We start from the raw sequence: 26,682 nt of genomic DNA on the forward strand, positions 1-26,682 counted from the left end.
TACATTCTTCTGACCATCCTGGTATATACGTCTTGCGATATCCCCGGGGAATGAACTTCCTAGCATTACCTTTTATGGCGTTGACAAATCTATTGTAATATTCAGGAACTGGTCGTATTCACTGTACAGTGTTATCAAGTCCTTCTGCAAATTTATCCCACTTTGCTAGTCAAAAATTCCAACGAGGTTGTACTGAAGACACAAGAGGGATCTCAGTCCCATAGTAAATAATAACTGGTTTGTGTTGACTGTGAGGAAAGGAACTGATGACCTTTCGTTGTACCATGTGTTGATTCTCAGGAGTTGACTGTGACACTATGCACAGGTCAGGAGAATAATCCTTTAGCCATCTGCCAGAATGAAATGTGCCAGGATGTTTAGCATTGTGGACGAGTTGTAGGGAGTTTGCTTCAATCCAGTTATTTAGGTTGGACCCATTGCCATCTTCAAATTCGTATCCCCATGCTGGGCTGTGACTATTGAAATCTCCGATGTACAAAACAGGGTGATCAAAAACTTCTAATGAACGGCTGGACCAACTGACTGCTGGTGGTTTATAGATATTCACAACAGTAATGCCTGAGATTTCCACTGCCAGGACAGAGATATCTGTTGAGTTGTCTTCATAAACAACTTTAAAATCAGTTAACTGGGATCTGATGTAAGTTGCGATCCCATAACGTTCATCATTGATTGCCCCAGCGAGATTGTAACCACCTATTTTTTTCCTCTTCTGTAGAGATCTTCACTGTCACTGGTATGTGTTTCCTGTAGTGCTATCAAATCCACGTTGTTCTCCAGCATAAGGCGAGACAGATACTGACTCTTTGGTGGTGATATGGATTCGATATTTAAGTGACAAATGCGGAGATTGTTACCAAGTCTGATCGACAAGTGTTCTGGTTGGTCCTGAAAAGGACTGTTCATAGTACTTGCTATCATCTGCTTGTTGCTGTGTAGCAGCGCCTTCGTGGAAGAATCAGCCGGTGTACCACCGTTGCCCAGGGAACGCCCGAATGCCTTATCTAGCACTCTTCGGTGAGGCTCCTTCCATGTTCCCCCCCCTATTTACAATAAAAGTAAATTAAGTACTCTAAAGCCCCTTTTTTATTTTTCTCCAAATTTCCTCCAGCAATCACCCACCATTCCACATCCCTCAGCCCCACCTTAGGCTACACTATACCTCCTTCTCTTCCTTCTCCCTTCTACATCTCAGCTCTATTTTATTTCTTTCCTTTTGTTCTTTCAACTTTTTCAATGATCCATATTGAAAACGAATGAACATCTCAACATTTTCCCATCAACATTATTCTTTTCACACTTGTTTCAGCCTAACTGAATTCAGGAAGATTCTTCAAGTGCTAATATTGTAAGTGTTTAACGTGGTCTTTTGTGAAGTGAATTCTTCAAATTGGAAGAAAACTTTTTGAGAACTTACAGAAGACGTGTGATCGTGATGAGTGTTTATCATTCAGCTCTTTACTTGTCTTGCACCGAATATCAACACCACACGTTCAATTTTGTTTGTTATAATTCATGTCTTGCCTTAACTTTAATGAATTTTAACTAATGATGGTCTCAGGCAAGACCGAAACTGGTTTCAAATATATGTCACTTTTTTTAGGTTACAATAAATAGTATTGAATAGGTGGAAACCTTTTAGCACTTGTTTTACATTATGAACTGTTACAACTAAGAAGAATTGCATCGCTATATCAGAGAAAATGAACCAAAGTTAACACAAACACAACAGATTGTATATGATAGGACCATAAATTGTATTGAATTGTATTGAAACAGGTAAAGAAGGAATTAACGAACCAGCGGCACTGAAAAATCGTTTATCAACTTGGTTTTCGTTAAAATTCAAGTGAAAAAGCAAATCACATTAGCATCATCTGGAATTGCAACCACGTTATTGGAAGGCAGGAAAACGGTGCATTCTGCTTTAAAATTAACAATAAATGTAGTGAAACAAGAGTATCCAGTCTGTAATATTACAAGATAATCGGCACGTGATCAGCTTTTAATGCAATGCAAAATCATTATATGGGACGAATGCCCATAGAAAATCATTTGAAGCACTAGATAAAACATTACAGAATATTTGGAAGACTTGACTGCAATTCCAAAATCCGCACTAGCAGATATAAACACTTGTTTAAAGTGATTAATGTTCTGGAATTGCGTTGAAAATGTTTTAAGAGAAAATATGCGCACATTAATAACAGGAAATCCAAGAGCACAAGCATTTGCCAAAAACTTTTAAAAATTGGAAATGGTATCTATCCCTTACATATTTTAACAGAAGACTTATGCAACATGGTAGAAACGGAACAACAACTTATCGAAAAAGTGTATACATTTATAGAAAGATAAAGAAAAATAAAGAATGGTTGTCTGTGTGCACTATTTTAGCTAAAAGGAATGATATAGTACAACAAATAAATGAGAGGAGACAGAATGATACTGGGGGTGGAAAAAATATATATCAATTCACACAATGATGGACCAAGATGAAAGTGTGAACTTTCCAACAGAATTTTTAAATTTATTAAATTTGCATGGTATGCCTTTGCATATTTCTTAATTTTTTTTTAGAATTTGCTATATGTCGCACCAACATAGATAGGTCTTATGGCGACGACGGGATAGGAAAGGCCTAGGAGTGGGAAGGAAGCGGCGGTGGCCCTAATTAAGGTGCAGTTGGTGTGAAAATGGGGAACCGTTGAAAATCATCTTCAGGTCTTCAGGCCTGCCGACAGTTGTGCACCCCAAACCGCATGGCCAACTCACCCGGTCTCATATATTGAAGCTAAAAATTTGATCGCCATTCATACCGTTACAAAAATCTTCACTCACCAAAATTAGGGATACTATAATCTATCAGCTTCATTGTCCGTATTGATGAATTAAGAATGCAAGTATGAAGAATGAGATTTCCACCTAATCAATACTTTATTACAAAACGTTTAAAGTTATCTACATTAAAACCGTACCGGTTTCGTCTTGTAAAAAGGTCATCATCAGCTGTTGGTGAACCTGCTTAATAGCGATTGTACATAAAACAGTACTAAAACTAATTTAACAAGAATGCCTTATTCTAATATAATATTACTATTAAGATATATACATTTGGTACAATATGGGGCTTAGACTCGTTGGAGTTCCATTCAAAAATCTGTGCTGTTGCCAACATTACGTCAAACAATATGCATATATACATATGGTGCAATAAAGGGCTTTGGCTTGCTGGAGTCCCTTGAATGCCACACACTCCAAAAATTGTATAACAGAGGTTGAAAATACAGTTCCTATAGAACAGAGGATCACAGAGGTTTCGGTGTCAAGTTGAAACATCTATGCAGCATGTCGGCACTGAGACCAACCGTTATGAATACACAATCAAGGTGATTTGTTGGGCCGCAATTTTACGGGGAGCGTAATCGACTGAGGTTCTGTAGCTTGTTCATTCTTAGTGTATGATGTTGCTGATAAATACTAGTTTCCAGGTTCCTTGTTGAGGCATGTCATGCTATGGATGAAATTTTGAAATTAAAGAAAGGTTGATAGGGTTCCCCTCTTCACACTTGCATTTGTGCTCAGGTAAATTCAAAAATCTGAGAAAGGAAAAGGAAGTGGGATTAGAATAACTGATAGAGAGTGCCTGCTAAATGGAAGTAGGAATTAGAATAACTGATAGAGAGTGCCTGCTAAATGGTTTGTGTGCTATAGAGTGTGTGTTACTTACATGTGGGCTGGATATGTCTTCAAGTGTAGTCGGGAGTGTGCTGCACCTTGTTGCGTGTGTGTCGTGTGGCTGTTGTAGTGTCCAGATTGAGAGGTGGGGGGGAGGGGGAAGCACCTTCTGGAGGGGGTGGGGTGGAGTGGGTTGTGTCTTTTGGGTTTTGTGTGGGTTTGTGTCTGCTGATTCTTTTTAAATATGTGTCTTTTAGAATGGGAATGGCTGTGTTGAAGAGGATGTTGGTTTTATCTGTGATTTCATTTAAGTTGATGTTGGGATTAGCGTATTGGTCCATATTGATATAAAACTCTTCCATTATGTTGAGCAATGGGCCTGTGGGGTTCATATTTAAAATTTCCATATCGTTCTCGATATTAGTGAACTTATGCTTGTGTTCTTCGACATGTTGCCCTATGGATGAAAAGCGGTTATATTTAGTGGCATTGACGTGTTCGCTGTAGCGAATGGAAAAGCATCTGCCGGTACGTCCGATGTAGCTGGCTTCACAATCGTTGCATTTCATGTGGTACACTCCTCAGTGGCTGTATTTGTTGTTTTCATTGACAGATTTAGTGTTATGTAAGATGGAAGCATTCTTGCATTCATACTTGCAAAATTAGGGATTAAAGAATTATTTAGCCACCTAATCGATACCTTTATTTGCCTTTGGCAATTTTATAAAATCATTATAAAATCACTAATGATTAGGTGGCTAACTAATTCTTGGATTCTTAGAATTGTCATATTGATACAGACATCAAGTGGATAGTTTGTAATCACCAATATTATGTAATGGCACATGATTATGGTTGAAACAGCTCCTTAACGATATCATTGAGGCCGTAATCCTAACCAGCAAAGAAAAAGGAAAATCTGTTTTCAAACCAAAAATTCCATTGATCTCAAAATGATTTGTCATTTTGCTTCAAACTATTACACTTTCCAGTGAGATTAGCTTATAGTATGACTATCGATAAGGCTCAGGGACAAATGTTCCGCTATTGTGAAATTAATTTGAAAGATTCTTGTTCCTCACATGGTCAGCTCTATGTTGCTTTCTTGCATGTCGGTCGAGCAGAACATCTGTTTGTGCATGCGCTAGACAACAAGACATAAAATGTATTTTGATCCGTATGTAAGATACTTATGTACCCCAAAAAGAATAAAAATAAAAGAAACAGAAAAAGAGTCGTCTGTTAATACACGTCTTCTGTATTATCTAGAGAAAACTGCACAGATGTACAAACAAAAACAACGAAGCGGGTTGTCTTCAGCTAGTGATTTTATATTTGTCAACGTATATTTGGCACTTCCATTTCATGCATTTATAGCAATAATTACTATGGTGACTTAAATATATAATCAGTTATAGTTAGTTGTTGCAGTTGCCTTTACTGTCACTTCAGCTTTCTGCTCTGCCTCCCAGCCATAGTCTGGTGGTGATGTCACACAGCAATGCAGCGCTATATCTTCAGTTTACAAAAGAAAATATTTATAAAATCCTCCTATCAATACAATTCAAGTCATCTGTTAGATGAAGCAAAGTCTATACATGTTTCAGCCTAATCTCAAGGCCATCTTCAGTAGTAAAACAATGATTACATAATATACAAACAAATTAAAAAACGTAATGATGTGAAGTGACAGTGATCATGATAAGTGAGTTAAAAACACATTGAGGTGCAAAGTCCTCTCGTCTAATAGATCTTGCTGGCTGTTAAATAAAACATTATGCTGAGGAGTGTAGTGAGACCGTCAATACTACGAATAAAACGTGTAACATCTGTAATGAGAAAAAAGGAATATATGAGTGGATGAAGAACAAGTTAAAAATGATGTACGAAAAGAAAACTCATATGACTTACTTGTAACTAAAAGTTGTCGTCTCGAATGGAGATGACCTTGTCGGTCTCAAGTCACATTGACAACTAAGCCTGTGTGTGGCTTACTGTGTATCTGTGTCGATGTGGTTGGGAGGGGTAATGGAGGGGGAGGGGCAGGGGCAGGGAGGGAGGGACGTTGTGATTCGCGGAAGGAGGGTGTTGATGGAAGGGCGGGTCTTGTTCTAGAATGTCGGTAGTGAAACTCTTTTTTATTAATGAACTGTTCGCAGATGAGCGGGACAAAGGTTTCCAATAAAATATTTTTCTTTTCGTTGATTTCATTTAAGTTATAGACGAGATTGTTATATTGGTCGATATCTATATATATATTCTATATTAAGTAAGGGACCTTTCTGTTCGTAATGCAGGATCTTTAAATCTTGATCAATTGTTGTGTATTTATGATTTTTCTCTCTACAATGTTTGCTCATGGCTGAGTAGCGATTATACTTTAGGGCATTAAGATGTTCGGAGTATCTTACATTGAAACTGCGGCCTGTTTGCCCAATATGCGTTGAAAGACAGGCCGCAGTTTCAATGTAAGATACTCCGAACATCTTAATGCCCTAAAGTATATTATTATTTTGCTTTACAAAAGATCCCATATGACATACGAGACGAAGTAAGACACGAAATCAGTAGAAAGATTCCGCAATACATCAATAGCATCCACAATAATAACCCAAACACGAATACTACCAATAGATCGAACTTAAACAAACTTAAAAATAAAATAAAAACAAAACAATCTACTAGTAACGAAGGCCGACAAAGGCAACACTACGGTCATTATGGATAAAAATGAATACATAGCAAAGACTAAAAAATGTTTCCAAGATAATACTTTTTCCATTAAACGCCGAGATCCAACCAACAACATACAAAGGAACTTAAAAATTTTACTTAAAAACACACATTTTCTTCTCACCGAAACTGAATCTGCTAAACTCATAACAATGAACCCCCAATTACCGACTGCGAAAGCCTACCCAAAAATACATAAAGAAGACGTACCTATGAGACCTATTATAAACTATAGAGCCAGTCCAACCTACAAATTATCGCAATTCATCCAAAAATTTTTAAAAAAGCACTATACATTTTTAGCAAACAAAACAATACTAAACTCAATAGATTTCTGCAACAGAACCAAAGAGCTAAAGATCGAACAACACCATACCCTTGCTTCATTTGACATAATAAATATGTACCCTAACATTCCTGTTAAACAAACAATCAAAATAATAGAATCTAACCTAAAAAACAATAGCAACTTGAGCACCTTAGAAATAAACGAATTCATAAACTTACTTGAATTCGCCATAAACAATAACTATTTCAGATTTCACGATACCATTTATCAGCAACAAGGCCTACCTATGGGGTCTCCTGCCTCCGGAATATTAGCAGAAATATATATAGATAACTTAGAACACACGTCAATCAAAGAAATAGATAACATACATTTTTGGTGCAGATTTGTTGACGATGTCTTCGTAGTGTTAGATAATAGATCCACTGACGCACAAACTATACTAGACAAGCTTAACACTCTAGATCCCCAAATTAAATTCACCAAAGAAACCGAAAACAACCGTACACTAAATTACCTAGACTTAACAATAACCAGACACGACAACCACCTATCTTACAAGATCTACAGGAAACCCACACACACCTCAAATACCATAAAAAATGACTCCATTCATCCCAATACACATAAAAGAGCAGCCTATTATAGTATGATTTATAGAGCCTTTAACATCCCAATGACAACAGAAGACCAAAATAATGAATTGAAGTTAATCCACGACATAGCTAAACACAACGGATACAGCAAAGAAATGGTTAACAAAATCATTCACAAAATAAAATCACAACCTAAAACTAAATTAGCAAAAACAGCCAAACCCAAAAAAGACTATGCCCTATTTACCTTCAACAACACCCACATATATACTATAACTAATATTTTCAAGAAGCACAACATTAAAACAGTATTCAAAACCACACACAATAGTACCAACATTATACATAACACTAAAACAGTCAATAATAACAATAAATACAACCAATCAGGTGTCTACCGTATCAAATGTAACAACTGTGACATAAGTTACATAGGACGTACAGGCAGAAACTTCACCATCCGCTACAATGAACATATAAATGCAGTAAAACATAACCATTTCTCATCAATAGGCCAACATGTAGAAGAATCCAAGCATAGTTTCACAAACATCAATAACGACATGACGATACTTAATATAAACTCCAAGGGCCCCCTGCTCAACATAACCGAAGATTTCTACATTTCTTTAGACCAATACGCCAACCCCAATCATAACATTAATGATATTAATGAAAAAACCAGCATCATTTTTGACAAAGCCATTCCGACATTAAAGAATGATTATCTCAAAATAGTAAACACACGCTCTAACAAACCAACGAATCACAAGCCTGACCCCGCCCCTACTTCTCCAACAGCCACTCCTTCTTCCCCTCCACCTACATTCCCCTCCACAGCTAATATGAGCCCCAGACGCACTCGCAGCAGAACACAACAAGCCTTCAAACACATCGGCACAAGACCTCCACAACAACCATAGTAAGTACTCTATCCATACACACACTAGGCATTCCTTCATACACACACTACCGGCATACTCACATCACTTTATCTTTACAGACTACAAGAACAAACATAGACGAGAGAGGTGTTACCACCGACCACTTCTAAATACAAGCTCGAGACCTGCTGTTTGCTATATTGAAACCTGCCATAGCATATCACAAGTTGGGATATATAACACAACAAAATTTCATCACGACAAAGGCCCACATCAATAAGACATACACTAGTTTCAAAATGTCCTTGAAGATTACCTTACGCAATATAATCAACATAACTTAGAAGTAACTGCACAGAGGACAGAAGAATGGAATCTACATAGCATGAACTGAAGATTTTAACAAGTGTCTACCCATACGCACCATTTTAATGTGTTGAAACTTTTTAAATGTTGTATATTGTGGCCTGTGTGTTTTTAATATGTTTTACATACTCATACTCTATTTGTAACTTTTTACCCTAACCACTGATATTTTAAATATATGTTATTATATACATTTCCATCCCCCATTAGACATCCGGATGCCTAATATAACAACTTGTGTATTGTCTAATGGCTAAACAAAACATGTACTAGCTGATGATGGCCGTTAAAGGGCCGAAACCGGTACTAGCTTAATATATTAAAATAAATTGTGTATTGAATGGTGGAAAAACACATTTCTTATCTATACTTTAAGCCCTAAAGTATAATCGCTACTCAGCCATGAGCGAACATTGTAGAGAGAAAAATCATAAATACACAACAATTGATCAAGATTTAAAGATCCTGCATTACGAACAGAAAGGTCCCTTACTTAATATACTAGAGAATATATATATATATATATATATAGATATCGACCAATATAACAATCCCGTCTATAACTTAAATGAAATCAACGAAAAGAAAAATATTTTATTGGAAACCTTTGTCCCGCTCATCTGCGAACAGTTCATTAATAAAAAAGAGTTTCACTACAGACATTCTAGAACAAGACCCGCCCTTCCATCAACACCCTCCTTCCGCGAATCACAACGTCCCTCCCTCCCTGCCCCTGCCCCTCCCCCTCCATTACCCCTCCCAACCACATCGACACAGATACACAGTAAGCCACACACAGGCTTAGTTGTCAATGTGACTTGAGACCGACAAGGTCATCTCCATTCGAGACGACAACTTTTAGTTACAAGTAAGTCATATGAGTTTTCTTTTCGTACATCATTTTTAACTTGTTCTTCATCCACTCATATATTCCTTTTTTCTCATTACAGATGTTACACGTTTTATTCGTAGTATTGACGGTCTCACTACACTCCTCAGCATAATGTTTTATTTAACAGCCAGCAAGATCTATTAGACGAGAGGACTTTGCACCTCAATGTGTTTTTAACTCACTTATCATGATCACTGTCACTTCACATCATTACGTTTTTTAATTTGTTTGTATATTATGTAATAATTGTTTTACTACTGAAGATGGCCTTGAGATTAGGCTGAAACATGTATAGACTTTGCTTCATCTAACAGATGACTTGAATTGTATTGATAGGAGGATTTTATAAATATTTTCTTTTGTAAAGTGATAACCGTCAATACGGAATGAGATTCATAACTTGCAACTGTATCTTCAGGCCTTATGGAAACGAGGCAACCCGTCCTCTACTAGCCTTGTACCATGAATACCTAGATTTGGGCAAAACCACCATCGCTAGGTTCAGCTGCCATGGAGTACAACATTTAATTTTTTTTTTCTATTTGTTTTACGTCGCGCCGACACAGATAAGTCTTATGGCAACGATGGGATAGGAGAGGTCTAGGAGTGGGAAGGAAACGGCCGTGGCCTTAATTAAGGTACAGCCCCAGCATTTGCCTGGTGTGAAAATGGGAAACCACGGAAAACCACCTTCAGGGCTGCCGACAGTGGGATTCGAACCCACTATCTCTTGATTACTGGATACTGGCCACACTTAAGCGACTGCAGCTATCAAGCTCGGTACAACATGTTGTTGGCAGCGGTCACTGTTGACTGACTTGTATGGTAAGAGTGGATAGACAAGTCTCTGAACAACATATTACTTGCAAATTCAATGCTGGATAACTACGAAATGTGAACTGCTTTACCATACAGGACCACCACCTCGCAGTGAGGTATAGAAGTCCACTTGGGTACCACTACTCACACCACAGGTCACAAAGAATAACATTGCCACAGGAACAGCACCGTTGAGCTCTCGAAGCACAGAGAAAGATTCTCATAACAAATTGTCCAGAAAATGGAAAATCTTATGTAAAGTTTTTAAGCAGTTTGTATTGAGGTATACACTCACACTCACAAACAATGAACATATTGACCCATTTGTACATGTTGATGGCTGGGTACAGGGTCGTCGTCAAGCACTTGAGGCAATGGATTCTCTTGTAACAGGGTACAGTTCAGGACAGAGCTAGTTGTATCACTGTATGGGGAGTGAAATTTGCTTTATGTCGCATCGACACAGATAGGTCTTATGGCAAAGATAGGATAGGCTGAAATGGGACCCGTGGTACATCTGACAACCTGCTGTCAGATCATGCCCACCCGTGGAACAATATGACTTTCCAAGCTTCTGGTATCTTGTGGAATCTTTATTATGTCACATTGCCACCATCATCAGGGTGAAAGGGGTGCTATGCACAACTAGCTAGGTGTATCTAATTCTGTTGCTCATCAGTATATGAAACACCAGCTTATGTTTTTCCTTGTCTCCTATATTGTGTTAAAATTGTTGCATCTTAACTTTGGTCATTTTTCTTTTTTCTTTCCAGATCTGGAGGGAGGATTGGAAAGGAATTACACTGCTACGCTGGGACTAATTGTCCATGCTGCAGGTATGCTGTATACTTATACATCAGTCTCATAAAATTTTATTGGCCTTAGATATACACTGAAAAAGATCAGATATATTTCGCAAAGGAGTGAAATCACTCATTGTACTGCATAGGTATTCTAATGTCACCAAATTCTTCCCAAAGTGTTTTTGTAATTTTAAGTATGCTGAAAGTTGAATTTAATTATGGTAGAGGCAGTAGCTGTGGCTATTTTCTGTCCATGCAATAACATTATGCAGCATTCCATTTCACCTTATCCTAAGCTAACCTATTCATCTCTATGTAACTGTTACATTCCATATCTAATCATACGTACTGCCCCCTTTTTCCGGGTTCCTCAGCCGGCAAACACAAGAAATTCCATCGTGGACTGTTCGTGTGTGGAGGCTTAGTACTTATCAGAGGCATTTTTAATTTAAAAAGGGGTGTGGACAGGCATTTGGCAAATTACTCTCTCATTAAAACAAAAGATTGACATTTATTAAATTAAATTTAAAAAATCACTAAATTCGCATTGTGATGATATATTGTAGCTTCATAAAAGTCTGTCAAAATTTTATAAATCTCACTTTTACATATTGTTAGCCAATTCTAATTGAAATTCTTGCTTTCCTCCTCTCTGCTGCATAATAATGTCAGTTGTAGGGATTACTGAAATCTAAATAAAATAACAATAATTGACGTAGTGTCCTGGATTATTTAAATTATGCGAGAGTGATCTCTCCCAACCTAACATTCGTCTGACACTCAACCAAGTATTCCAAACCTATAAGGTCATATTACTGTTACTGTTGACTTCATAAAGATGTAACAATGTGTAATTTCATATAATAATATTTCCAAAACTCAACATAATTCCTTGAATTAACTTCAGTAAAATTTAATCTGCCATGCAGTCACATCTACATTCCTTAGACTTTAATTATTCTGAGTCCACAGTATAAGTCAATTCATCCTACAATTATTATTATTATTATTATTATTATTATTATTATTATTATTATTATTATTATTATTATTATTATTATTATTATTATTATTATTATCCTAATCATTAATATTTACAGAATTTACAATATCTGCACCTTCCAGTGAGAGTGATACACAGTAAGTGTATTGTAAAACAGTTTAGAATTATTATTATTATTATTATTATTATTATTATTATTATTATTATTATTATTATTATTAGAAGTTTTGAAAGCAGTGTAAAATTTTTGATTTTTAAAATATTTGTGATATGACTTGCTGTTGTAAGTGAAATTTTTTTTTTAGTCTTGGGTTTTTTAATTAGTATACTAACAGTTTTATTTTAAATTTTGTTTATCTTGTCAGAATAAATTTTGCTTAAGCCATTGTTAATAGCGATAGTGTATATAGTGTAAATTTCTTTTCTATAATTATCTGAGAGGGGGATATTGATTGCTCTATGAACCATGCTATAAAAGCTTTTAACATTCAAAGACCGAACATTACTACCTACTGGCCATGGGTACGAACTGCAAGGCGCAAGTACAGCTTGCACGACCGTAGGTCGGTAATGTCTTTGAGGTTGAGCCAGAGGTACTCCTGAAGCCTGTGGTAATGTGATGGGGAGGGCCCACGTAAAATAAACGGTGATTGGTACGCTTGGATGTTGACGGGGTGGAAGGAGTACCTTTGGTTGTAGGGCTGTTTTGTCTTATGTTATGCAGGAAAAAACAAGGCATCACTGGGATATGTGTTTAATTGACTGCACAGTTGAAGGTCTGCCATAAAACTACCTCTGTCTACAAGATTTATCCATTTATACAGGTGAAAAGTTATTTGTTGCCTAACAGCAACAATTTGCAGTAGAGGGTTAATTAGTATACTAACAGTTTTATTTTATTTTATTTTATTTTATTTTGTTTATCTTGTTTATCTTGTCAGAATAATTTTTGCTTAAGCCATTGTTAACAGTGATAGTGTATATAGTGTAAATTTCTTTTCCATAATTATCTGAGAGGGGGATATTGATTGCTCTGTGAACCATGCTATAAAAAGTTGCAATCTTATGCGTATTGAGCTGGAAGGAATCTTTTCTAATCACATTAATTGTTTGAGAAGGTTTGCTTTATATATTGAGTTTGAGAGTGGTTGCTTGTAGTGATTTTAAGATCTAAATAATTAATGGATTTTTTAAAACTCAGATTCGAGGTTGAATTTAATTTGGGGGTTTTGAACACTTAAGTTGTTCAAGTACATTATTACTATTGGTGACACATTCGTCGATGATGGTAAAATCATCATTTCCATATCTTGACCAATGATTGATTGATTCTTTTAGACTGCTCCAAATAGTCTACGAAATTTTCAGTGAGGTTTCCAGAAGTGGGGAACCCATAGGGAGTCCCTTTTGTTGGAATATGATTTTATTAAATGTAAACAATTATTTTTTAAGAACAAATTCTAAAATGTTCAGAAATTGCTCTATTTCCATCCTGTTAAGATTACTGTGACTATTTAAATTAAGTTTGTTGAGGTTAATCGTCTCTATTGCTGGACTGTTGGCATACATATTTGTTATATCAAAGGAATCAGAGTGGTATGGCATTATTTTGACTTTGTTATTGGGTAAGGCCCTTGGCCCAAATGGCATAGCAGCTGGGCTCCTAAAAGAGATAGGTGTCCAGATAATCAGACATTTGCAACAAGATTTGGGGACATGGTATTTGGCTAGGGATGGGACAAATGGTTACTTTTCAGTATCATGTTCCTGTGTATCCGTTACATTGCAGTAACATATTAGGTTGGAGTATTAGGATATAAATGTAACATAATACAACTTTTGGGAAGAACAATCACCATACCTGCTGCCTCTTGCAGCCGCTAGCCTCACCTTGGTAAAAACATCAATAGCAGCACAATATCTTCATCTTGCTTTCTTCTCTCCCACTGTCCTTTTCACCATCTCGTCACTCACATTCTTAACTAATCCTAGATAATTTTTTCAGTGCCCCATTTACATTCCCAGAACTAATACTTCAAAACCTTCATTTATAAAAAGCACCGTGACTGCTATGTAGCTCTGTGCATCCTTGATGTTCAAGGATCTGTAGTTAAACAGACACTGGCACCCAACATTATAAAATACGTTGACGAATGAATGTCACACACTGTCCATATGCTGATGGAATAATGAAGGATGAGGAAATAGTCCTCCTATCGGGCAAAATGTAAGCGAAGTTTAATCCTGTACTTTGATTCGGTTATTTAAGTTTTACACCACACCAACACAGACTGGCCTTATAGTGATGATGGGATATAGCAGGACTAGGAAGGAAGCAACCATGGCCTTAACTAAAGAACAGCCCCAGAATTTGCTTGGTGTGAGAAAATGGGAAACTACTGGAACCCAGCTTCATGGCGGCTGACAGTGGGGTTCACAACTGCACGCCCTTAACTGCGCGGCCAACTCGCTCGATTCAAAATTTCAGAAACCCGGTTCTTATTATACATAGTACATATATCTTCATTATAGACTGCTAAGGTTTTTAGTGTTCAGTCTGCAAGCTTCTGGGAATTTACTAACCGCCACCACAGTCCTCTATTTATAACTAGTTTTGTGGCCTCTTTTAGTTCTATACCTGCCAGACAGAGTGACGCAGACAATTGAGGCGGTGGCCTTCTGACTCCAACCTTTTCATACCATTCCCATTGCACCTATTTTCAAGTTCCAAGATATTACACTGCAGGCTTTCGGCACAATATCATCTGCCTCCGTGGCTCAGGCGGCAGCGCGCCAGCCTCTCACCACTGGGTTCCATGGTTCAAATCCTGGCCACTCCATGTGAGATTTGTGCTGGACAAAGCGGAGGCAGGACAGGTTTTTCTCCAGGTACTCCTGTTTTCCTTGTCATCTTTCATTCCAGCAACACTCTCCAATATAATTTCATCTGTCATTCATTAATAATTGCCCCAGAGGAGTGCGACAGGCTTTGGCAGCCGGCACAAGGCACAATTCCTATTCTCGCTGCTAGATGGGGTTTCATTCATTCCATTCCTGACTCTGTCGAATGACTGGAAACAGGCTGTGGTTTTTCATCATCTGCAGACAGATTTCATTTTCTGTATCCTAGGCCTAGAGATACTTAACTAACTACAGATCAGATAGTGGCCCGTATCATTGAAAAATCCCCTAAAATCCAGCACATTCCTAACAGAATTCCTGAATTCAATGTTGGTTAAGATATAGTCTGTTATGGATCTGGTGTCCCTGCCCTCCCATGTGTAGCAGTGAATAGCAGTGCAGCAACTCTGATGTACCGCCTGGACCTAGTTCCACCGCACAGTAAACATACAAATAAGTGCAAATAATCTCCCTTCGTCTCTTAATTTCATGCTCCCAGAAACTTCTCTGATCTCTCGTAATAACGCTCTACCTCTTCCACACCTTCTGTCAGACCTGCAAGCCTGTAGTTTCCGGTAGAATTCTGTTTGAATCCTGTTTGAATCTGTTGCTAGATGTGAGTGGTCGAGTGGAAATTTCGGCTGTTCGGTTTAGTTCGATTCCACTAGGTGGAAGCGAGCATTGAGAAGGAACTGTAGTGTCATTTCATTGTGAATTACTTAGCTTCTTTCATTTAGTGGACAAATTTCAACCATTAGTAAACCCTTATGAGCCTCCGTGGCTCAGACAGCAGTGCGTCGGCCTCTCACTGCTGGATACAGTAGTTCAAATCCCGGTCACTCCACGTGAGATTTGTGCTGGACAAAGCGGAGGCGGGACAGGTTTTTCTCCGGGTACTCCGGTTTTCCCTGTCATCTTTCATTCCAGCAACACTCTCCATTATCATTTCATAGCATTTATCAGTCATTAATATCACCTTGGGAGTGGTGAACCCATTGTAATAATAGCCTATATGGTTCATTCGTTACATCCCTGACCCGGTCAAAGACTGGAAAACAGGTTGTAGGTTTTCATTTTTCAGTAAACCCTTATCAGCTAATATCAGTTGATGAAATCTTGATAGGTACTAAGAATCATACTTGATTATTGCTGTACTGTATATTTGTATAAATAAAATCATAGTTTTGTCTACACATTTTAAACCTTTGCCTCATACTTCATTTTTATTTCGTATTAGGTGTAGAAAAGACAAAAAATGAGTTCAGTTCAATGTCCGTCTGATTAGTTGGGTGAACATTACGGCTTGACAGAATTTCTTGAAACTCTGTATTTATGTTCAGGGATATCTTGAGATTGCATTAGTCTATATATTATTTGATAGGATACATTGGCTAGCAATATTAAGGGGACCAAAGTGGGAAATAAAAATTCTCCAATATTATTGGCTGTATTTGAAAAGCTATACATAATAAATGTTGTAAAAAATATAATTTCTGATCTTTTTGTTTTTTATACACTTTTCCTTGTTAATAATAATAATAATAATAATAATAATAATAATAATAATAATAATAATAATAATAATAATCTGTGCATATTTATTGTATAAATGTATTTGTTGTAATTATTTCTGTTGTAAATATTTATAGATAAATTTAACTATAGTTTCATAATCAAGAGGGTGACTCCTTGCTTAGGCCAAGTCAGCCTATTATGTTACCAGCACAAGTCGCGCCTTCCTGAATGGATGTAATAATAATAATAATAATAATAATAATAATAATAGGGCTGATGACCTAGATGTTCAGCCCCTTTAAACAAGCACAACAAATAAGTATCAATAATAATAATAATAATAATAATAATAACAACAACAATGGAGTTTTTTGCAAATTTCCAAATATCTTCGAACCAGCCAGGTTAGCCCCGCGGTTAGGGGCGCACAGTTGTGAGCTTGCATATGGGAGATAGTGGGTTCGAACCCCACTATCGGCAGCCCTGAAGATAGCTGTACTTTAACGCCATGGCCGCATTCTTTCCCCTCCTAGGCCTTTCCTATCCCATTGTTGCCATAAAATTGGGTAAGACGTCGGTGCAACATAAGCCAGTTGTAAAAAAAAAAAATTAAAAAAAAAAAAAAAAACACCAACTTCGGAAATACTTGTTCTATCTCAAACGTGCATATAACAAACTTTACAGACACTGCAATAACCGATTACTTGTGTCTCGCTCAGTTTTACCTGATGGGTTATAATAACAGAGATATTCACAAATTTAGATTTCAGTGCAAAGTCCTCCAACACTGAACATTGCTGATACGGAAATATTGTTTAGTCTCCATGGTAACTAGTTAAATGGTGGGGATGATCGTTGTTGTCATGATTGATTTTGTAAGATATGTAAATCTATCCCTCTGTGGCTCAGTGGTAGTGTGTCTTCGGATCCCAAGATAGTGGGTTTAAAACTGGCAGAGATAGTCTGATTTTTGAAGTGCGTAATAAAGTCTATTCAACACTCCATCTCGTACAATGTTGGCATGTAAAAGATCTCTGGTAACACATTTGGTGTTTACCCCCCCAAAAGATCATTAAAAACTTAGCCATAAACTCGCAAGAGAGATCCGGTTTACTCTGTCGTCCAGTAGGTCTAGAGTGAAAAGGAACTTAAAAAATTGACGAGCAAGAAGCCAGGTGGCGTCAAATTAAAATGTTTGTGTACGGTAGCTGAGTCTGTATGATTGTTGTTATTTTTAGTAATATTGATCAGGAAAATAATTAACATAACCATAAAGCATGAAAGAAAATAGGTAGTTATGAATGGAGGTGGATATGAACAACTCCTTTGACCTCGGCGAAATGCCTGCAATGTCACAAGCTGATAATATTGATCAACATGATACGGACTGTTGTTCATTAATATATGCTCTCTCTCTCTCGATAGAATTTCCACTGGATTTGTACAAAAACTAACTGGTTGTATGGGTTCAACAACGTGGAGGTTGGGTATCAAATTTGGAGTTTTTTGCTATTCAGTTCCATACTATTGTATGAATATTTGCTGTAAAGGAGCAGAAACTATTACAAGTGAACAAAATATTAGAGATAAATGTATATCTTTTAACAACAAGGTTATCAATCAGATACAATAATTTGTATTCAGTTATACCTAATTACCTTCACAGTGAAGGCACATTTTTATTGGACTCTTCAGATGCAATTCAAACGGTATACCTAAAGAACTGACAGCAAAATTAGACATAGAGAGGTAAGGTGTACATGGAAAAGGCAATGTCTGCACAGGCCTGGCTTTAAGGGAGAAGAAATCCAAGGAATTTTACGGTCTACTAATACAGTATAATGACAAAACTGTCCTTGTACAATGAATTGATATTCATAGTCAAGATTGTTTTCATTAAGAAATTCCAAAATCTTGCTTTGAATGTGTAATTACTGTTACCAGGTGATAAGAAACGTACATTCCACAGAAGATCTACTTATATAGTCATAAGAACTCAATTCAATTCTTGTGAAAATTTTGACATCAGTTTTAGCATGCTGCAAAAAACTTACCTAACCTGAAAATTTATTAGTTGACAAAAGAAGCATGATTGTACTGAATTAGCTGAAATCTGTCCATTGTCTTAAAGTCCTAAAAGTTAATTTTAAACATGATAAATATCCACGAAATATCAATGGAATGCTTGCACATATAATCCTCCTCCTTTCCCCTTATCCAGCTCCTGCTGGGTCAGGGCATTTATGGCACTTCCCACCTTCCTCTATTCTTTCACCATTCTTCCATAATTTTGTCCCAGTCTGGCGTGGTTCTTCTTTATTGGCCCGATCCACCTTTGTTCTGGGTCTCCCCCTCACTCTACTTCCCTCGAACTTCCTCTCCATCATGTTATGGTATTCGTTCCTCCTCCATCGTCTTTACATGCCCAAACCATTTTAGTTTATTCTTATCAGTATTCAGTATTCGAGAGATAGTGGGTTCGAACCCCACTGTCGGCAGCCCTGAAGATGGTTTTCTGTGGTTTCCCTTTTTCACACCAGGCAAATCCTGGGGATGTACCTTAATTAAGGCCACGCCCACCTCTTATTTAGCTTTTCCATTCCGACCTCCTTTCTCGCATCTTTATTTCTCAATTTGTCTTTCCTATTTCCTTCTTAGGTATTTGATTTCTCTGGCTTGAATTCTATGCTTATCCTTACTTGTCATTGTCCAGGTCTTAGCTGCATAGGTCAATATGGGTGTATAATACATTTCGTACATTCTCTTCACACTTCCTTGGTACTTACTCCAGACGATGTTTCTTACACTTTGGTAGAACGCATTGCCCTGCTGCACCGTCTTGCTAATCTCCACGTCTAGTGTTGTATTCTGCATTAATTCATTCCGTGGGTGATTGAAACTGTCAACAATTTCAAGGACTTGACCACCAATTTTCACAATGCCTTTCCCTTATCTTTCTCCTCTTGATATAACCATGATATTGCTTTTCTCTGCACTGATTTTCATACCATATATTTTTAAATTTTCTTGGTCATTGCATCAAGCTGTTCTTGTTCTTCCCTGCTGTTCATTCCTCAGACCACAATATCGTCTGCAGATAGTAATAACTTCATCTCCCTATTCCCATATGCTTTCTCTGTCTCCTTAACTATTTCATCCGTAACCATTAGGAAAAAAAAAAGCGAGCACACTCCCCTCTTGGTCCAGTTTCATTTCCAAAGCATTCTGTCTTTTCGAATGGAGTCTGTACGCTGCTGACACAGTTGTTGTACATTGCTTGCTCCATTTCTACAGTTCATGTACCCAGTCTCTTTTTGACGATGGTTTCCCATACCTTCTCCCTGCCTTTGTTAGATTTGTGAATTATAACCCATAAATTTCATTTTTGTTCTGTATTGAAGTGCAATTATAAGAAATAACTGGCAATGCAATATATCAAGTAAATATTACATCAGTCTTGGGACTAGTTTCAGCCACTTAATGGCCATCTTCAGCCAAATAAAAATTAAACAGATTATGTGATAACTAAAACATATGCTTACCAGACAAAGTCAATGTTGCAGGAATAATTTTAGCATTAAAATACATATGATAACAAAATTATGGTTATGATCTCCTTGTCATATGATGTCCGTAAGTTGACTTAGGACCTCGGGCAAAGAAGCAAATCTGGAAGTGATAGCCAGAATTAGGAATGAATAAACATACAGAAAAGAAATTAAAAAGGAGAAAAATTGAGACTCGCCTCACGCATACCCTTGTTCTCTTCCTTGTAGTGAAATACATTGATGAGTAATTGAATTAGAGATGCTGGCTAGAAGCGTTGTATCACTCTGTGCGGCCCTGAGTATGGCGGTGATGCAGCATGGCATGGACTCCACAAAGTACTGGAAGTGTTGTGGAGCAATACTGACCCATGACTGCTGCACAGCCTCCCATCACTCACTCATTCACTACTGATCTGCATTTAGGGCAGTTGCCCAGGTTGCATATTCCCTTTCTGTTGTTTTCCTAACCTTTTCTTAAATGATTTCAAAGAAATTGGAAATTTATTGACCATCTCCCTTAGTAAGTTATTCCATTCCCTAATTTCCCTTCCTATAAACAAATATTTGCCTCAATTTGTCCTCGTGAATTCCAACTTTATCTTCATATTATGATCTTTCCTACTTTTAAAGACACCACTCAAACTTATTTGTCTACTGATGTCATTCCACGCCATCTCTCCACTGACAGCTCGGAACATACCACTTACAAACCATCACTCTCATTTTTGTTCCATATTGAAAACAGCGATCTCACTTAGTTTACAAAAGGAGTATATTTATTACCCCACCTATTCAATACAATTAATACCACGTTATGTGGTTAAATAAACATAGAAATTCTGAATTTTAACGGGACATGTTTCGCCCATCTTTTATTGGGCATCATCAGCCTTATTTAATCTTGAAACAAGCATTGTTGAGATGACATTGACATTTATAATTTATAAGAATTGAACTGTGATTTCTTAAGGTAATAACACTAAGGAATAGTAGTTATAAAATATGATGTTGAGACATAACATATACAACACATGTTAAAATCATTATGGGCCGATTGCAGAAACGGTATTTAGACAATGTGTACGGTTAAACAATGCCTAAGTATGGCTGCTGCATTGCAGACACATTATTTATCACTCACACTCTAAAACCGATGTTCAACCGGTCATGTTTAAATGCTGCCGAGAGCACTGTTTAACCTCAAATGAGAGAAGTGAATCACAGAGGTTATGGACCATGAAATATGTAATTTGTATTATGTTGAGACAATTCCAGGAAGAAAGGTTAGTCCGACGGCCTCTGTGGATCGCCCGCTGCTAAATTGCAGTAATTTGTTTGACATGCACAGGGAGATAGATTTTAAAATAAGGTTTCACTTTTCCGAGAGACTTCTTTCTTGAGACTGACAAAGTGACAGTCCGGTAACTGTCAACTTGAATACAATTCTTGGCAACTGATATATTTTATTATATACATGGGGTAATTTTCATGGAATTATAGGTCACTTCGACTACATGCATATAAGAATTACGTGTTCCGATAGTCAGAGGGCTGTCACATACATCAACCGGGAGGGATTCACTTATATTTACTGCCAAGTAAACAAACAAAATAGTGAAAACTGAAAAGTAGGTTGTATGGGGTTATTATGTATATAATCGTATTACGTTTTCGGCAACTGTCAGATAGGAAAAGGCAAGTGGTGGTGATCGTGGTGATTATTGTTTAAAGAGGACTGGGGAAGAAGAGCCGTGGCCATAATAACAGCCCTAGTATTTGCCTGGTGTAAAAATAGGGAAACTACAGAAAACAGTCTTCACAGCTGCCGATGGTGCGTTTTGAACCTATGATCTCCAGAATGCTAGCTGCATCTATATGGCCCGTACAACACACTCGGTTACACATTACAATTGCTTCATCTTCCCTTCATCGAAGCTACCGTATTCGAGTAGGTTACGCTCACTATAACAACGCTATAATGAAAGCTACACTTCCCCGTACGGTAGCGTGTCGCTTTAGTGTCAACAATATTATGAGATTTAATTTCCACCGAAAGCGATACTCTTATATGTGGGCAAGTCATGTTCAGCCATATTCGAGTAATGTGTAGGAAGACAAACAGTTGACTGGCGTTCGGCGCGCGCACCGACGAATTTCATTGGTTGTGACAAGCAAGAGTTGCATGAAAGATACTTCTGTCTCCATTTTCAAATCAAAACTGAAACTTTAAGCGATGTCTAGTTAAATATTGACTGAACATTGTTTATGCAATGGAAGATCGTGCTCGATTTAGATCAATCAATCAATACTGATCTGCATTTAGGGCAGTCGCCCAGGTGGCAGATTCCCTATCTGTTGCTTTCCTAGCCTTTTCCTAAATGATTTCAAAGAAATTGGAAATTTATTGAACATCTCCCTTGGTAAGTTATTCCAATCCCTAACTCCCCTTCCTATAAATGAATATTTGCCCCAGTTTGTCCTCTTGAATTCCAACTTTATCTTCATATTGTGATCTTTCCTACTTTTATAAACGCCATTCAAACTTATTCGTCTACTAATGTCATTCCACGCCATTTCTCCGCTGACAGCTCGGAACATACCACTTAGATTGAAATAATAACATTAAGTTATTTATTAGACCACCTAATCAATACAAAATCGTCTTGGATGATTTACATAAATTTGTTAGCTAATAGTGGGACATGTTTCGCCTTCTCTGAAGGCATCATCAGCCATAGTCTTAACCTTAAATTAAAATTGTTGTTTAACAATCTGTTTTATTCCATTGTACTTATTTTAGCAGCCTTCTAAGGTTAATTTTGTTAATACTTCCACTATTGTATCTCATCACATTGTATTTTCAAACCATCATTGTTATTTTTAATGTTATTTTACTTCAAATCTCTTCAAGATTTTAAAATTCATTTCATCACTACATGTTATTTAGACGCTTATTTTTAATTTAAGGTTAAGACTATGGCTGATGATGCCTTCAGAGAAGGCGAAACATGTCCCACTATTAGCTAACAAATTTATGTAAATCATCCAAGACGATTTTGTATTGATTAGGTGGTCTAATAAATAACTTAATGTTATTATTTCAATCTAATATCATCAATACGGACCAAAAATGATATTTATTACATGTAACATACCACTTAGTCGAGCAGCTCTTCTTCTTTCTCTCAATTCTTCCCAACCCAAACATTGCAACATTTTTGTAACGCTACTCTTTTGTCGGAAATCCCCCAGAACAAATCGAGCTGCCTTTCTTTGGATTTTTTCCAGTTCTTGAATCAGGTAATCCTGGTGAGGGTCCCATACACTGGAACCATACTCTAGTTGGGGTCTTACCAGAGACTTACATGCACTCTCCTTTACATCCTTACTACAACCCCTAAACACCCTCATAACCATGTGCAGAGATCTGTACCCTTTATTTACAATCCCATTTGTGAGATTACCCCAATGAAGATCTTTCCGTATATTAACACCCAGATACTTACAATGATCCCCAAAAGGAACTTTCACCCCATCAACGCAGTAATTAAAACTGAGAGGACTTTTCCTATTTGTGAAACTCACAACCTGACTTTTAACCCCGTTTATCAACATACCATTGCCTGCTGTCCATCTCTCAACATTTTCGAGGTCACGTTGCAGTTGCTCACAATCTTGTAACTTATTTATCACTCTATAGAGAATAACATCATCCGCAAAAAGCCTTACCTCCGATTCCCCTCCTTTACTTATATTTATATATGAATCAGTCATTTAAGAAAGGGCACATGTCCAGAAATGCAACTTTTCAGGAGGAGCAAAAAACTGATTTAAAAGCCAGTCTTGCTAGTTACGTTAGATGTAGGTATTTCGTCCGTTAGTGTTAACGGTTGTGGATAGGTTACGTTATAAAATATGGAATAAAGATGAAGGACCGTATGGTAATTGGCAGATTTAAAAAATGGATATATGCCCTTTCTAAAATGACGGCTGAATGAAAATCAGTTTTGGAGCAAAAACACTTTGTTTATTCAGATAACTTGGACACACTGTGTCGTCGTTCTACAATAATAAACATTTGAATGATGACAGTTAATCTCAATCATCGTCAGTCACATGAACAGTTGGTCATGCAAGTATCTCGTTGAAAAAGTCTTTGTACTCCCCCGGAATGTGCACTTCTAGACGCTTTAGGTCATTCATCTTATTCCTGTCAATAGGAATTGGTTCTTCGTAGGCTAGTTCGTTAGGAAGGTGAACGTTGCTGTCTAGATGCAAACGGAAGGTGTGTTCAATAAGGCCATTGATGAACTGTTTTGTCCGTACAGTTCCCGGATCATTCGCAGAGTAAAGAAAGTGCATGAATGAGGCTGACTGGAAACAAATTTTCAAGTTGGTAGACACTACTCTTGCTCGAGATTCATCTAACAACCCTCCCCTCTTATAAAATTTTGACCACCATGCAGTAAAGTTAAGAATATCGCTCGCCTGTACCAGAATGATGGTGAACTTGTCATGACGTTTAGGTGCCCGTAAGATAATTTCACAATATTGCCTCACATCATAAATTCGATCAGTTTTTTTAAACAGCTCGTTTAATGATAGCAAAATCTCTGACAGGTATTGAATGAGTGCCCTCGCATAGGGAAGTAATGGTGAATGGTTTCAAATCGCTTCATATCAAGAAGTCCTGCACATAATCGGATCACTGTATGATTTTTATTCTGCCCTACAGCGCCATCAGAGAACAGTCAAAGTTCTTTTACACTCTTTGGTACACATGTTTGGATATAGTCTAACAAAAAACTATACGCTTCATTGGCACCTTTACAAGCTTTACCTTCGTGGTATACATAAAGCACTGACAAATTTGTTTGCATATTTTGAACACCAAACGTGTTCACCCAAAGCTGTCGCATGTAGAATATGTCCTGTACTGGTATTTTTGGCAGGGGAAGGTTCTGACAATAATAAAAACACAGTCCTAGTATTTCTGGATTACTCTTGCATTCTAATGCAGTTTTCTTCATTACTGAAAAATACTTCTTGCTCCTGCGTTTATGCACTTCTAGTTCAGCCTCAGCTGCCTTCCCGGCATTTAAATTCAGGAAAGGACTCTTGATTTTCATGATCAGCTCCTCACACTTAATGCATGTGTCAATTTGAGGCGGGCCAAATGACAGGTCAAAATTCTGTTTGAAGTACTAAACATAGTACTTGTACGTTATATTGGTAGTAGGGTATTTCTCCTTGAAAAGGTCATACATCTTCTGGCAGCTTAAATCGGATGAACGAAATCTGTACTCTCATGATGAATAATGTGAAGACGTTACGGGGAATGACGCTATATGATCATGAAGCACTCGCACCGAATCTTCACTATGAGCTCTGTTTTTATTTCCTTTTCCTCCCATATCTTGTGGAGATTTCCCCTGAAGAAGTAAACTCTGGAGCCTCCACAGGTGTTTGGCACTGACACCACCAAAGAATCACATAAAAGCCACCTTGCAAACTTGCACCCGCTGTGCATTGACTAAGACATTGTACTTGAACACTCCAGAATGTGGCTTACTAATTTTGGGGTTGCAGGTAGGTTTTCTACGTTTTATATGCTCATTTTGAAGAAGACTCGATAAACATATGTCTTGTTCATCCTTACTGTTCAGTTCACTGTAACGTTTTATTATATTCATCTGCTCATTTTCACCCATTGTCTCAAAACACTTCTTGGAACACCTGAAAAATCTTCTTTTACAAAGAGACACAGGCCAAGCCAATGGGCACATAAACATTAAGTTAGGCTTTATATTGATCAACTGTGGTAATTAACAGATAATTTTTGCACATCAGTTGTGATTAGAACCTTACAAATACAGTAATATCAACAAGCAAAGTAGCCTTAAGTATTAAAGTGTTGTAAAAATAAATGTAGTTCAGTATTAACTTGATATAAAACAAGACACAAAATGTGAGGTTATAATTACCTGCAAGATTGGCCTCTTGTGCGAGCTGCGATCACTCGTCCTGAGTAGTTGACATATTCACTACTGCTAATCCTCGCTTGCTTTATCACATTACATTTGTAACCTTGCACATTTCTTACACCATTCTTTCGCTTTTTACTGCTACCAGAACACTCAGAAACTGCATTAACCGAGGCCATAATCTTGGTCATCAAAGTTAGTAAATAAGAGAAGGTGCACTCAGCTGTTTGACCAAAGAACAGGCAGATGTTCCTTCCGGTAAGCAAAGAAGTCACTCAAGAAAGGGCACATATCCAGGGACATGTGCCCTTTCTTACATGACTTCCAAACAACACCCAAATGAACCTTAAATATCAGCATGTTACTGGCTGGATAAGTGACCTTTCTTTTGTGACAAGGTGCGCCAGGATGAAAAGAATGTTAATCTGAAAAGAAAAAACGATAATTTGGACATGTGCCCTTTCTTAAATGACTGATTCATATATAAGAAAACATAAAGGTCCGATAATACTGCCTTGAGGAATTCCCCTCTTAATTTTTACAGGGTCAGATAAAGCTTCACCTACTCTAATTCTCTGAGATCTGTTTTCTAGAAATATAGCAACCCATTCAGTCACTCTTTTGTCTAGTCCAATTGCACTCATTTTTGC

General features: G+C 37.3%; 1 protein-coding gene across 2 annotated transcripts in view; it reads left to right on the forward strand.

Moving 5' to 3' along the window:
- Nucleotides 1-26,682, forward strand: part of Zip102B (Zinc/iron regulated transporter-related protein 102B) — a 166,972-nt gene that overhangs the window by 43,374 nt on the left and 96,916 nt on the right. For both annotated transcript variants that reach the window (XR_010858473.2, XM_067135183.2), the window contains exon 4: nucleotides 11,052-11,114. Coding sequence is in view for 1 of the 2 variants with exons in the window: in XM_067135183.2 (XP_066991284.2) it covers nucleotides 11,052-11,114 (63 nt within the window). In the remaining variant the exon portion in view is untranslated. The remainder of the gene's footprint in view (nucleotides 1-11,051; nucleotides 11,115-26,682) is intronic.

This window comes from Anabrus simplex, chromosome 1 (genome assembly GCF_040414725.1).
Source record: "Anabrus simplex isolate iqAnaSimp1 chromosome 1, ASM4041472v1, whole genome shotgun sequence".
Taxonomy (NCBI): domain Eukaryota; kingdom Metazoa; phylum Arthropoda; class Insecta; order Orthoptera; family Tettigoniidae; genus Anabrus; species Anabrus simplex.